The sequence below is a fragment of the Rhinolophus ferrumequinum genome, chromosome 20 (assembly GCF_004115265.2).
Source record: "Rhinolophus ferrumequinum isolate MPI-CBG mRhiFer1 chromosome 20, mRhiFer1_v1.p, whole genome shotgun sequence".
NCBI classification, from domain to species: Eukaryota; Metazoa; Chordata; class Mammalia; order Chiroptera; family Rhinolophidae; genus Rhinolophus; species Rhinolophus ferrumequinum.
In genome coordinates this window covers 43454917-43471200 of record NC_046303.1, presented here as the reverse complement: position 1 = coordinate 43471200, position 16284 = coordinate 43454917, and the positions used below count along the sequence as shown (strand labels likewise).

The 16284-nt window shown below is 34.7% G+C and overlaps 1 protein-coding gene across 1 annotated transcript in view; it reads right to left on the bottom strand.

The window, feature by feature from the left end:
* The window catches only part of SEMA3C (semaphorin 3C), a 184608-nt gene that overhangs the window by 7725 nt on the left and 160599 nt on the right, over positions 1-16284 (bottom strand). The window contains exon 15 of the mRNA XM_033088922.1: positions 15142-15299. Within this exon, the coding sequence (XP_032944813.1) occupies positions 15142-15299 (158 nt within the window). The remainder of the gene's footprint in view (positions 1-15141; positions 15300-16284) is intronic.

Genomic DNA, 16284 nt, shown 5'->3' with positions numbered 1-16284 from the left:
TAGAGTGAGTACTTAACCTTATTTTCAATCTAAGTTAATCCAGTCTCTCCCCACCTACCATTTGTGTTATAATGGCTCTCAACCTTCTACCGTGTTTCCTTGAAAATAAGACCTAATCCTTAGGAAAATAAGCCCTAAGCACATTTTTCAGGATGACATCCCCTGAACATAAGCCCTAATGAGTCTTTTGGAGCAAAAATTAATATAAGACCCTGTCTTATTTTCGGGGAAACACAGTATTATGTGAATTTCCTAGGTAAATGCTAGATTCTAAATTAATAGTGTACGTTTTTAGTGCGGAGATATTCACCTAAAATTTTCTAAGATGATAACTCCTAAAGTATAAGCTCACTAGTATCTTCCTTCTTACAATTTTTTTCTTAAATATTTCTTTAAAAAGTCAATACTTTCTAACAGTTTCCAGATACATTAAAACTTTTCCAAAACAAGTGAAATCAATATAGAATGTGGATATTTAAACAAAGTTAAGCAAAATTGTTCATTTACTAGAATAAGTATTTTCCTTCTACTTTTTATTTAGAAAATTTTCAAGTCCACAGAAAAGTGGATATATGAGTATAATGCATACTGGTATACCTAGATTTGTAAACTGTATTTTGTCATACTTATTTTTTCTCTCATATGCAAGTATATGTCATGTATATACTGTGTATACACATATATGAAAATCTTTAGAAAATAAGTGTTGACACGATGTTTCACACTTAAATGACATTTTCTAAGCATAAATAATTTTGCTACATATCATCATACTAAAGATATTAATATTTACTCAATAACATTATATAATATACATTTTATATTAAAATTTTCTTAGTTGTCCCCAACATATCCCTTATGGATTTTTAAATCATTCAGGATCCAGTTAAGTTTCACTCATTGCATTTAGTTGTTACATATCACCAGCTTAAGCATTTCAAAAATTTAGTTACATTCTTTGTAAGTTAGCCATTATATAAATATAAGTTTTACATTATTTGCAAACTAACTTCCTGAGTCTTAGTCTTAGCTATATATATTAGCTTTAATTGTATCACATGGTGCAACAACTCAAAATAGAGCAACTGACATTCTCTTAGAAATGAATCATGGATATAAGCATTGCTGTAAGAGACCAGGAAGGGACTCTCTTTAAACACTATGAATGCCAGGATAAATTGATTATTTGCTATCAATGCTGAGAAGTATATGTGACTGAGCATATCACCTAATTGGGTTATTCTCTCTTAATATTTTTACCCTTAAAGATAAATTGAAATGTTAAATAAAAAGGACAGAAATATTAAAATCTCACAGGGATTATCAACTTTACAAAGCAAAGCTAATCTCACTCATTGAGAATGAAAAAAAAAATCATTTCAATGTTACAGTGAATAGTTAATAGTTTATGTACTCAGTGGATTACATACATCTATTTATGGCGCTATAGGTATAAAATTTTGTCATTTAAGTATGCTTTCTATAAAACAGTAACAGGAATCTTATTCAATCATATATTTTTACACAACCATACAAACACAAACTAGTGGAAGTCACTCTTATCTCAGAAAAGACAATCATTATTGTACTCTAGAAGAACTCCTATATTAAGCATTTACTGCATTGCATTTGCTATATATTTAAGTCACAGCGTTATTTATTACCAGCCAACTTGTGAGTGCATATTATATGAACACCACATGAGAGTTCTTTTGGCTGATTTGGTTATTTTCAGCCATCTAGACAAGCAATATCACTCACAGTGGTTAAATTTATTTTCCTGTGATTAGCACTATGTTATGGTTTACTCATGTACATGAACCCTCAAGCGGGGCAATCTGAATTTACAGTGTCACATAACTTTCAGACATTCAAATAAGGAACAACGTGATTATGGCTTGGCGTAAATGGTATCAGCAAGGCAGTCATCTGAGCCTTTTGTATGTGTAGATTCCCTGGAAGGCATTCATAGAGCATTGCAAAAGCATGTGGGTAGGCAGAGTAATCTTATATTGCATGTAGGATTTGGAATTTGGCTCAAGTTGAGAATATTTCCCCTATTATAGTCTATTCCTTTGGATAAACAATGAAATCATTTTCTTCTTGTATAGAAAACACATATTTACTTGAAGATTGAACTGATTACCTTGTCTTAAAATAAAATTTCTAACTATGTTTCTGAATCTAGAATAAATAACATTTGAGTCTAAATTGCAGTATTTGATACAAGCACCCAAATATTTAAGATACTTGAGAGTGAAGAGGGGAAAAAAAACCAAAAACACTTATATTGTTTACTATGAATTACCTTCTTTTAAAAAAGAGAAATACTGAACCAAAGATATATAACAACTTGATTATGTCAAAGTATGGACTTCACTGATTTCCAAGTTTAACTATTTCTCTGTTTCCATGCAAAGGACATGATTTTTTCATTCCTATAAATTCCTCTACATGATCTTTGTGTTCCAGAAAGCGCAATTGGAATAAAACCAGGTAAGTTAACACTGTCAAAGAACATGAATGTCGGTGTGACATCAGAACATGTTGGTGTGAGGGGCTCCTTGATATTACCCCTTGAAGTTACAACAAGTTGAACAGCTATAATTCAACACAGTTGTCCCTACACAACACACAAACACATCTGCGAGATACACTTATCAAAATACCTGAAGGTGGGTGAATCAGAGCAAACAGGATGAGGAAAGGGAGAATTACAGCAACATAGTCCTGGGCAGTTTAATGCCCAGAGCTCAATGTAGTCCCGGGAGAGGGGAGAATTGAGTCTGCAGGTGTACTTTCTGTGGCACGAACAATTCAGCCTGAGGGATCAGCATATAACACAGCTGAATCCAGTGATCAGGGAAGAAACCTCAGGGCAAAGACTGAATACAGAGGTGTGATAACTGAAGTCTAACAGCCCTCAATGCCAGGCAGAAAACAAAGACACGGAGAGTGATCACTTCTCCCTACTCTCCAGGGCCTGCCTCTCCCACACTCTCCCAATGTTAGCAGTGGGACCCAGAAACAGTAGCAGTGTCAGTTAAAGAACAGAATATCTACAGTGCTGAGAACTGGAGAGACAGTTCCTGAGCAGCAGGGGCACAGTGCAACTAATTTCAGTGACAAGGGAGGAGCTACAGGGACGAGTCAGCTGTGGTTTGGCAGTCGCCATTACTCAGAAGAGAACAAAGCACAAACACACCAGCTGCCTCTCCAAGCCCACCCTTGTTCTACCTTACACGACTGATTGCAGTGGGGGTACCCACCCAGGGCTGCTGAGGCACACAGTTCTGCATCTGGCTGCGGGGTAAGCACTGAGATTTCAGAGGTTCAGAACCACATCACCCAACACATTCTCCCAAAGGGGTGGTATCCTGAGACTGAAGCGACCTGGTCACGGAGGAGAAGCTCACCTCACCAGGAATTTTCCCACCATTGGAAAAGCCAGAACAGCTCAAGAGAAAATAAAATGATCCAGTGCAAGAGAAAATAAAATGCCCCAGCGCCACCTACTGGAAAGCAAAAGAAAGACCTTTTCATATTAACCTGCAGCAGAATTCACTCCTGTAGATGTCCAGGAAGAGAAATAATCCATTAACTACCATGAATGGTCATGGTAACAAGGCAGCTAAGGAAGAAAACAAAACAAAACAAAACAAAATCTCTAGAAGACAAACTTAAATATGCAACTTAAATGACAGATAACTCAAGACTGCAGTTCTGAGAAAACTCAATGGGATGCAAAAAAGATCAGGTAGGCAGTTTAATGAACTCAGAAATTAAATCAACAAACAAAAGGAATATTTTACCAAAGAGACTGACATTTTGAAATAGAAACAAATAAAAATTCTGTCACTGAAGAACTCAATAAAACAGATGAATAATGAAATAGACAACTTAGGAAATAGAGCTGACCGGATGGAGGAAAGAATTAGTGATTTGAAGATAGAAATCTGGAAATGACACAGATGGAAGAAGAGAGAGAGTTGAGTTAAAAGAAGTCAAAGAACTCTACAAGAACTATCTGACTCCATCAAAAAGAGCAATATAAGAATAATGGGTATACCAGAAAAAGAAGAAAGGGAGAAGGGCACAGAGAATCTACTCAAATAGTTGACAAGAACTTTCCAAATCTATGGAAAGCACTAGCTCCTCAAATTCAAGATGCGAACAGAACACCTAATTACCTCAATCCTAACAGGCCTTCTCCAAGGCATATTATATTGAAGCTGTCAAAAATTTATGACAAAGAAAGAATTCTCAAGGCAGCCAGGGAGAAAAAGACGGTAACCTAAACGGGAAAGCCATAGATTATCATCAGGTTTTTCAGCAGAAACTCTACAAGACAGGAGGCAATGGAATCAAATATTCAGATGACTGAAAGAGAGAAATTACCAGTCAAGAATAATATACCTAGCAAAGTTATCCTTAATATGAAGGAAGAATAAAGACTTTTCCAGATACACAGAAGCTGAGGGAATTTTCTGCCACAAGGCCTGTATTACAGGAAACATTGAAGGAGGCTATTCGACCTGAAACAAAAAAGTCAAAAGGACACAAAACTATGAGCAAGATTACTAACAGACAGACAGAAGTAGGAAATGTCAACCTTTACACAGAATAGGGTACTATAAACTTAAATATAACATAAAAGGTACAGAAGATAAAAACATAAATAAAGAAAAAAAGAAAAAAAACAATTTGCTACTGCAACTCAGAAATGTACTCACAACATAAATAGGGATAGTTTGTGGCAACAAAAACATAAAAGGGGAGAGGGTAAAAGTCTGAATTTGCAAAGAGAAATGGAGAGAAGATACAGGCTGAATAAAAAGGACTACTGTATATATGAAACATTCTTTTACATAAACTTAATGGTAACCACAAGAAAAGAATCCAGAACTGAGATACATAACACAAAAAAAGAGGAAACAGAGGAAAACATCATAAAGACCAACAAATTAAAATAATAGACAGAAAACACAGGGCAAAGGACAATAGAGACTTCGAGCTACCAGAAAACCAAAGATAAAATGGCTATAGGAAATCCTCACATAACAATATCACCCTAAATGTAAATGGTCTGAGCTCACAAATTAAAAGGCACAGAGTAGCAGATTGGATCAAAAAACTAAACCCAACCATATGATGCCTAAAAGAGACACATCTCAGCTACAAAGACAAATATAGACTCAAAGAAAAAGGGTGAAAATGATACTCCAAAGAAATGGCATCCAGAGAAAACTGAATGCAGCCATACTTATATCTTATGAAACAGACTTCAGAATAAAAAAAAAAGTACCAAGAGACAAAGATGGACATTTCATAATGATAAAGGGAACAATACAACAAGAGGACATAACGTTTATCAATGTATATGCTCCCAATCAGGGAGCACCAAAATATATAAAGCAACTAATAACAGAACTAAAGGGAGAAACTGACAAAAACACAAAATATATTAGGGGACCTAAATACGCCATTGGCAGCTATGGCTAGATCATCAAAACAGAAAATCAATAAGGAAATATCAGCCTTAAATGACATATCAGACCAAATGGACATAACTGACATTTACAGAGCATTTCATTCTAGAACAACAGACTAAACATTCTTTTCTAATGCACATGGAACATTCTCAACAATAGACTACATGTATATGTTGGGACACAAAAGGAGCCTCAGTAAATTTAAGAAGATTGAAATATCATACCAAGAATAGTCTCTGACCACAATGCTTTCAAATTGGAGATCAACTGCCAAAAAAAACAAAAAAAGAAAGAAAAGAAAAGAAAAATAAAAATCACAAATATGTGGAGATTAAATAACATGCTATTAAAGAACAACTTGGTCAAAGAAGAAATAAAAGAAGAGATCAAAAGATACATAGAAACAAATGAGAATGAAAATACATCACATAAAAATAATTAAAATGTAGCAAAAGCAGTAGTAAGAAAGAAATTTATGTCATCACAGGTCTACCTCAAGAAGCAAGAAAAATACCAAACAAACAACCTAACATTTCATCTTAAAGAACTACAAAAAGAAGAACAAAGGAAACCCAAAGTCAGCAGAAGAAATAAAAAAATAAAAATTAGAGCAGAATTAAATGAAACAGAGAATAAATAGACAATAGAAAAAAAATTACTGCAACAAAGAGCAGTTTCGTTGAAAAGATTAATTAAATTGACAAACCCGTGGCTACACTCACACTAAGGTAAAAAGAGAAAAGACACAAATAAACAAAATCAGAAATGAAAGAGGAGAAGTTACTACAGATACCACAGAAACACAAAGGATCATGCGAGAATACTATGAAGGACTATAAGCCACCAAATTCAATAATATAGAAGAAATGGATGACTTCTTAGAAATATATAACCTTTCTAGACTGAACCATGAAGAACTGGAAAATCTAAATAGACTGATTAACAGTAAGGAAATTGAAACAATCATCCTAAACCTCCCCAAAAGCAAAAGTTCAGGGTCAGATGGCTTAATTAGTGAAGTCTATCAAATATTCAAAGATGGTTTAGTACCTGTCCTCCTCAAACTTTTCCAAAGAAAAAATGATGAAGAGGCAATACTTCCTAATTCATTTTATGAGGTCAACATTACCCTAATACTAAAACCTGGTGAGGACAACATAAAACAAGAAAACTACAGACCAATATCTCTGATGAATACAGATGCAAAAATCCTAAACAAAATATTAGTAGATTAAATAATACATTTAAAAGATTATGCATCATGATCAAGTGGGGTTCATTCCAAGGATACAAGGATGGTTCAATCCATGCTAATAGATCAATGTGATACACCACATAAACAAAGTAAAGAATAAGAATCATATGATTACGTCAATAGATGCAGAAAAAGCATTTGACAAGATACGACATCCATTTATGATCAAAGCACTTAATAAAATGGGTAGAGAAGAAAAGCACCTCCACATAATACAGACCATATACAACAAACCCTCAGCTAATATCAAACTTAATGGTGAAAAACTGAAAGCTTTTCCTCTAAAATCAGGAATAAGACAGGAATGCCCCATCACCACGGCTATTCCACATGGTATTGGAAGTCCTAGCCAGAACAATTAGGCAAGAGAAAGAAGTAAAAGGCATCCAAATTAGGAATGAAGAAGTTAAATTGTCACTTTTTGCAGATGATATGATTATTTATATAGAAAATCCTAAAGACTCCACCAAAAAACTATTACAAACAATAAACAAATAAAGTTGCAGGACACAAAATCAATGTACGAAACTCCACTGCATCCCTGTATACTAGCAATGACATTTCAGAAAAAGAAATGAAAAAAAAATTCCTTTTGCAATTACAACAAAAAGAATAAAATGCCTAGGAATAAATTTAACAAAGGATGTGAAGGACCTATATATTGAAAACTACTAAGACATTATTAAAAGAAATTGAAGAAGACACAAAGCAATATAAAGATATTCTGTGCTCATGGATTGTAAAAATGAGCATAGTTAAAACGGCCATATTACCCAAAGCAATATACAGATTTAACACAATACCCATGAAAATCCCAATGGCATTTTTTTCAATAAATAGACAAAAAATCATCATATTTGTATGGAATCACAAAAGTCCCTGAAAAAACAAACAGACAACACACAAAAAAACCCAAAACCAAAACAAAACAAAAGGTGGAGGTATCACACTCTCCGACCTCAATTTATACTACAAAGTGAGAATAATCAAACAGCAGGGCATTCACAGAAAAACTGACACATAGACCAGTGGAACAGAACAGACCCAAAATAAACCCTCATATATTATAGGTTGACGATTTTTGACAAAGGAGCGGAAAACATACAATGGAGAGAAGAAAGCCTCTTCAATAAATGGTGCTGGGAAAATTGGAAAGGCACGTGCAAAAGAATGAAACTAGACTGTTATCTTTTACCACATACCAAAAACTAATTAAAAGTGGATCAAAGACCTAAATTTAAGACCTGAAACAAGAAATTGCACAGAAGAAAACATAGGTACTGATCTTATGAACCTTGGGTTCAGAGAGGATTTTATGAATTTGATCTCAAAGGCAAGGGAAGTAAAAGCAAAAATAAATGAATAGCTACTATATCAAACCAAACAGCTTCTGCACAGAAAGAGAAACTGTCAACAAAACAAAGGCAACCAATCGAATGGGAGAAGATATTTGCAAACAATACCTCAAACAAGGGCTAATATCCAAAATATATAAATAACTCACACTACTCAACAACAAAAAAACAAGCAATCCAACTGAAAATGGGCAGAGGGCTTCAACAGACACCTCTCCCAAGACGACATACAAACAGCCAACAAATACATGAAAAGATGCCCAACTTCACCAGCTATCAGGGAAATGCAAATTAAAACCATAATGAGATACCACCCCATACCTGTTAGAACAGCTATCGTCCACAAGACAAGTAAGAACAAGTGTTGGAGAGGCTGTGGAGAAAAAGGAACCCTCATACACTGATGGTGGGATGCAGATTGGTACAGCCACTATGGAAAACAGTATGGAGGTTCCTCAAAAAAATTAAGAATAGAATTACCATATGACCCAGAAATCTCTCTTCTTGGTTTCTACCCCAAAAATCTGAAAACATTTATCCATAAAGACATATGTATGGGATTTTAGGAAATCATTCATTCATTTATTTAGTAAACATGTTTTGCATTCACTATATGTATATGGCTATATACCATATACTATAAATATATAACTAAGTTTGGAAATAATTTGGAGAATTTAAATAGTATAGATATTTTTAAGAAATCCAGTATGCAAGCCAAAGATGAGTATGGGTCGGGCAAGGAATAGGATACACATATTGTAGATTCTAGCTCCTTGTGATAGTAGTATTTACACAATGTTAGAGATCATCAAGATAGCTCTTTAAATGGTTACTACTTTCTTTCTCAGCCCATGATACATGTTTTAATTTTACTCTTTGTATTTTTTTTATTGAAAAATAGATGACATATAAATTTCTGTGGAACAACATAATTTTTCTCTTTTTTTTTAAATTAAAGTTTATTGGGGTGACAATTGTTAGTAAAGGTACATGGATTGGAAGAATCAACATAGTTAAAATGGCCATAATATCCAAAGCAATGTACAGATTTAATGCAATCCCCATCAAAATCCCAATGGCAGCTTTTTAAGAAATAGAACAAAAAATCATCAGATTTGTATGGAACCACAAAAGACCCCAAATAGCCAAAGCAATCCTAAGAAAAAAGAACACTGGAGATATCACACTCCCTGACTTCAGCTTGTACTACAGGGCAACAATAATCAAAACAGCATGGTATTAGCAGAAAAAGAGACACACAGTCCAATGGAACATCACAATAAGTCAGCACAGTAAGTCTAATTAACATGTCACCATACTTAGTTGTAATTTTTTTTCTTGTGATGAGGACTTTCAAGATTTAGTCTCTTAGCAATTTTCAAATATGCAACACAGTATTATTAATATTGTCACCATGCTGTGAACTTCATCTCCATGACTTATTTTCTAACTGGAAAGTCTGTACCTTTTGATCCACTTCATCCATTTCTCCCACTCTCCACCTCCCACTTCTGGCAAGCACCAATCTGTTCTCTTTTTCTACGAGCTTGGTTCGTTGTTGTTTTTAAAATTCTACACATAAGTGAGATCATACTGTATTTGTCTTTCTCTGACTTATTTCACTTAGCATAATACGCTCTGCATCCATCCTTATTGTCACAAATGGCAAGATTTCACTCTTTTTTATGGCAGAATAGTGTTCTATTGTGTATATATATATTGATGTTGTATATATTTGTATATGAAAAATGCTGCAATAAACATGAGGGTGTATATATCTTTTTGACTTAGTGTTTTTGTTTTCTTCTATTAAATACTGAGAAGTAGAATTGCCGATCACGTGACAGTTCTATTTTTAATTTTTTAAGGAACCTCCAAACCATTTTCCATTGTGGCCGCACCAATTTGCAATCCCACCAACGCGCACAAGGGTTCCCTTTTCTCTACATCTTGTTCAACATCTTATTTGTCTTTTGGATAACAGCCATCTTAACAGGTGTGAGGTGATACTTCTTATGGTTTTGATTTTCATTTCCCTCATGATTAGTGACTGGTGTCGAGCATCTTTTCATGTACCTATTGGCCATCTGTATGTCTTCTTTGGAAAAATGTCTATTCAGATCTTCTGCCCATTATTTAATCAGTTGTTTGGTGTTTTCTTTTTTTTGCTATTCACTTGTATGAGTTTTTTATTTACCTGCATATTAACCCCTTTTCAGATATATAATTTACAAATATTTTCTCCCATTCAGTAGGTTGCATTTTCATGTTGTTGATGAGTTTCTTTGCTGTACAAAACTTTTTAGTTTGCTGCAGTACTAATTGCGTATTTTTGCTTTTGTTGCTTTTGCTTTTGGAGTAAGATCCAAAACCTCATCACCAAGACCAATCAATGTCTTCTTGTTCTGTGTTTTCTTCTAGGAGTTTTATGGTTTCAGAACTCACATTCAAGTTTTTAATCCATTTTGAGTTAACTTTTGTGTATGGTCTAAGATAGTGGTCCAGTTTCATTCTTTGCATGTGGCTGTCCAGTTTTCCCAACACCATTTATTGAAGAGACGGTCTTTTTCCCATCATATATTCTGCCTCTTTAGGCATAAATTAATTGACCATGTGTGGGTTTATCTCTGGGCTTGCCATCTGGTTTCATTGATCTATGTGTCTGTTTTTTTAATTTTTATTTTTCAATTACAGTTGACATTTAATATCATATTAGTTTCAGGTGTATAGCATAGTGGTTGGACATTTATATAATTTAAAGCAACCCCCCCCATAAGTCTTGCACCCACCTCACGCCATGTATAGTTATTACAATATTACTGATAGTTATTACAATATTATTACTTGTATAGTTATTAAAACATTATTGACTCTATTCCCTGAGCTGTAGCTTACATCCTCATGACTATTTTGTAATTGCCGATTTGTACTTCTTAATCCCTTCACCTTTTTCACTCAGCCCCACATCCCTCCTGCAACCTGGGAACAATCAGTTTGTTCTTGTATCTGTGACTATGCTTCTGTCTTGCTGTCTGTTTATTTTGTTTTTCAGAATCTGCACGTAAGTGAAATCATATGGAATTTGTCTTTCTCTGTCCAACCTATTCCACTTAGCTCAATAGCCTCTAGGTCCATCCATGTTGTTGTAAATGGTAAGACATCATTCATTTTAAGGACTAGTAATATTCTATTGCATATATGTATCACATCTTCTTTATCTATCTTTCGATTGGACATTTAACCCATTTACATTTAAAGTAATTATTGATCGGTAGGTATACAGTTATTGCCATTTTATTAATTGATTTCTGATTGTTTTTGTAGTTCTTCTCTGTTACTTTCTTATTCTCTTGCTTTCTTCTCTTGTATATTGATGACTTTCTTAGTATTGTGTTTGGATTCCTTTAGCTTTATTTCTTGTATGTCACTTGTAGGTTTTTGGTTTGTGGTTACCATGTGCTTCATGTGTTCCAAGCTATGTTTATAGCAGTCTATTTTAAGTTGATGGCCACTTAAGTTTGAACATATTCTATAATCACTACCATTTTTATTCACCCCCTCCACCTTTATGTTTTTGTTATTATTTGGTGTGTGTATGTGTGTTTGTGTGTAATTTACTTAATTTACTGTTGTAATTACACATGATATTCCTACTTTTCCTTTTAACCTTTGTACTAGCTTTAGTGTCAGTTGATCCACTGCTTTTATTATGTGTTTGCCTTTGTTTATGCGCTCTGCTTTTATGCCAATACCCTACTACTTTGATTACTATAGCTTTGTAATATGGTTTGAAATCAGGAATTGTGATGCCTTCAGCTTTGTTCTTTCTCTAGATTGCTTTGGTTATTCAGAGTCTTTTGTGCTTCCATACAAATTTTAAGATTATTTGTTCTATTTCTGTGAAAAATGCCATTGGAACTTTGATAGGGATTACATTGAATCAGTAAATTGCTTTAGGTAGTATGCATACTTTAACAATATTAATTTTCCAATCCATGAGCACAGAATACATGTTCCTTTATTTGTGCCATCTTCAATTTCTTTCATCATTATCTTATAGTTTTCAGTTTATAGGTCTTTCACCTCCTTGATTAAATTTATTCCTAGGTATTTAGTCTGATGCAATTATAATGGGATGGTTTTCTTAATTTCTCTAATACTTTGTTATTAGTGTCTAGAAAGGTAACATTTTTTTGTATATTGATTTTATATCCTATAACTTTACTAAATTCACTTATCAGTTCTAACAGCAAACTCATGATACATGGTTCAATAGCAGGTATGGCATTGTAACATTAAAAATTGCAAGATAGTTTCATTTCTCTGTTTATTACAAGCGTATGATTAAGATTATGATTTGTGACATTAGGATAACAATGCGGAATCTACGTTTACACGTCCATCTTAGAAAGGATAACTAGGTTGTAAGAGGTGGGAGAATATAAGAACAAATGAGTCAACTCATATTTCAACACGATCTTGTAAACATAAAAAAAAATCTCAACTAGGCAATGGGAGTCTACATATATAGTATGGAATTTTACATGGGAACTATTCCTTGTTCTTAAATAAAAATAATTGTTGGCCAAAGCAACGGTCTGAGAGTTTTACAGGGAAGATGTGCTACTCTCCAATTCTTTCACCTCGTAAAGGAGGCTGGTATGGCTATAGGACTATGGTAAGATTCACTTTGTGATCCCCATATCACTTGATTTCTTAGAGAGTGTAGTGCTTCAGCTTCGTTCAGCACTAAATCTATTTAATAAATTGAAGATTGTATTCTAGGTTTTAGAGATGCCAGCTTTTAGAATTGCTTACTAAGAAAATAATTATTTCCTTACAAACAGTTATGGTAATAATTTTTAAATATCACTTCTATCATAACTAGGAGTGAAAAACAAATGTGTATGAAAATACAAATAGTGGCCACACAAATCATTTTTAATTTAAGATTACATTTGGAATTTGATTCCCTCACACTTTGTATCCAGTTTCAGACCTCTAACCCAGTGCAGACAGAAAATCTTGGGGTAAGGAGGTACAGAAATTCTATGTAGAAATCAAAAGAAGCCATAGACCTCCCGACGAAATCTTACAATGCCATGGAGGAACATGGGTCTTTGCACATAGACACTAAAGATTCCTGGTTTAAACAATGGGAGTTCTCTTAATATCTCGTCTTTAAATAGAAAAGACTTTCAGATTATCCGGCCCAGGCCCCTCCTGTCTACTCCAGATTCATATTTCTAACTGCCTACTCAACATCTCCACTTGAATATCTCATAGCACCATTACCTTACCATCTTTCTCCCCCAAAGCTTGCTCTTTCCAGTCTTCTTTTCCTCATTAAATGTCATCTCCATATTTCCAATACTCACTTCTGAGAACTAGGTTCATTTTTTAGGCCTCTATTTCTCTAACATCCCAGATGTAATACATCAGCAGATTTTGTGAGTTCTATCCAGAATCAGACCACTTTTTGCCACCTCTGTCATCCCTCTGTAAGCCACCAGTACATCTCACCTGGATTATTACAGTAGCCTAATTTTCTCCCCTCCCCCAATCCCCTTCTTATCCCAACGCTGCAATTCCAGACAAACCCAACTAGATAATCTTATTAAACCAAAAATCAAATAATATCCCTCACATGCTCAAAATCCCTCAGTAGTTTTCCATTTCACTTCAGCTTTAAGGATTTCGGGTCTCTGTCTTCGGAATTATATTTTCCCAAATAATGCCATAGCGCTATTCCTCTTCATACTCAAGTGCTTGTTCAAATATCACATCTTCAGTAATGTCACCCCTGCCCACCCATTTAACATTGTAGCCCTCTGCTTCCCACATCCCTTATCTACCTTTTTCGCCTTTTTTTAATTCACAGACCTTTTTCTTTTGGATCTACTAGAGGGTTTCCTTATGCATTTGTGTATCGTGTATCTTCCCCCTCTAGAATTTATTATCCCTCAAGGCAGGAATTTTTGTCTTTTTGTTGTTGTTTTTCACGTTATATGGCTAGCTCTAGAACATTGCCTGGCAAGTAATTGTCCCGTGATAAAAATTTGTTGAACTAATAGATAAAAGGATCAGAATCATCTTGATATGCAGAAGTGTAAGGGTTGTTTTAATTTGTCGATGTTGTTAGAAAACGTCCTTTATAACAGAGAATAAAAGTGCTATAAAACTCCATCACCCCAATGATTTTATTTGAAAGATCATTAGTGCTCATGGCTAGTCCGATTTGCCGTCTCCTGCTGACATGAATTTTTATAGGTTTTGGCCCTGTCACCCATCATGACCCATATTAAGGTATGACTGAAAATATCTGTGACCTTGGTTGGCCCTGAAGTCTGCACACTCTTTGTTCAACAGTCAATTTCTCTACAGGTTTTCCCTTCCAACTTGGTCCGAGTTGTTTCAGAGCTTCCTGACTAAACTTTTGCTTGGATAAAAGACACTCTGTCTCAGACTGCCTTACTATTTTATTTAACCAGCAATCATGCACTCACCGTTCTAAAAGGTGAAGAATGGTTATCAAAGTTTTGAAGGCAATTCAGGGTACCCATCCCGGAGCAAGGCTCCTGTTGCCTAAACTAGCACAAGCATTTGATTATAGGAGAATTAAGTGATACTGGAAAATCCTAGGAAGGTTGGATTTAAGGATATACTCAATCAAGAATATAAAACAAAACAAAAAAAAGATAAAAATTAGGTAGTATGAAAAAAAAGATAAATGCTGTGCTGCTTGAAATATTTGATGTGTCACCAGTGGGGAACGGTGTTGCAGAGGTGCTTTAAAAGGAGAAAGGAATTTTTCCAAAGTGCTGTACTCTAATTAACATATCACTGAGAATGTCACATTATAAAGGACTGCCACTTTCTTCATTCAAAGACTAAATGTGGTGCTAAACACAGCTGCCGCTGTTAGTGCCTTTTCTAAACAATACCACAGTAGAGCTGATTCTAATGATGTGGATGGAACCCCGCTCAATTGTCCAGTGGCATCCACTTTGATTTTCAGTGACTGTTTAGTACTCACCGCTTCCCGGTTGGGTAGAACCTAGAGCAGGAATGGCCATCCCAGGCGCAGTAAGGGTCCCGGGCCAGGCAGCAGTCCGCACATGCTGTGCCGTAGATGTGGCAGCGATGCAGAGACACTTGGGAAAGCCCTTCATTGGAGCTCACATACAACTGTTGCTATTAGAGGAATGATGATGATTTATTTCAGATGTGGAAGTTAAAAGACTTTCAGCAGGAATGCATTATAATATATGCCCACAAACCCTTGGATTCATTTTGAAATAGACTAAAAACGAGAAGCAAAATCCATAGGGGTATAAAGCCAAAGTAAATAGAATTTTCCTACGTTAATATGCCTATAACATTACCACTTTCCTGTTTAAAAAAAAAAAAAGCTCAGAGAACCATGTAGAATGGTTATGTGTTTGAGACATTGGGATTCATTGTTCTCTCAGATTTGAGCTAATACATTACAGATTTAAATTACGATGTTTGCTTTTTTCTTTGAATGCTGTCTCTTAGCAAAGCACAAGGCAGCTTTCTTACTCTTCAAATCTGGCAAGCCATCACCTTGTAAATTTAAAAGAGTCAAGTCTAAAATAAAAGGCATTTTTACATTTAGCAAAAAAGTAGATAGTGTTAAACAAATTGAATAATTTTTTTTCACATGCCTTCAAAAGTAACACATTACTCAGAGAAATTTCTAAATTATTTAGACGAACACCAGTATTTATATTTAGACATGTCTTAAACTTTCTGCATGATCCAGAGATCTTCTGCACCCTAAATCATAAATAAAGATTTCATATTCCTTCATTTTTAAGGTGTCAAGAGTTTCTTTTGATTCTGCTACAGTTACATTCAGCTGTGCATAAAACAGTTTTTAGGAGTAAAAGGGTTAAATTTCTCATTGACATTCCATATTTACAAACATGATATTACACAATTCAAGTCAGCAGAATTCTCTAAGCTGGAACTTGCAGGCGTACACACACACACACACATCTATACATATTCATACTTTATATATGTAACATACTGTTTAAAAGTAAGTCAATGGGAGCATCATTGGTCCAACAGACTCTGGAGGCAGACTTCTAGGATTCAAGTCCTGGCTCAACCACAAATCTGCTATGTACCTTTTCGAATCTCAGCTTCCTCT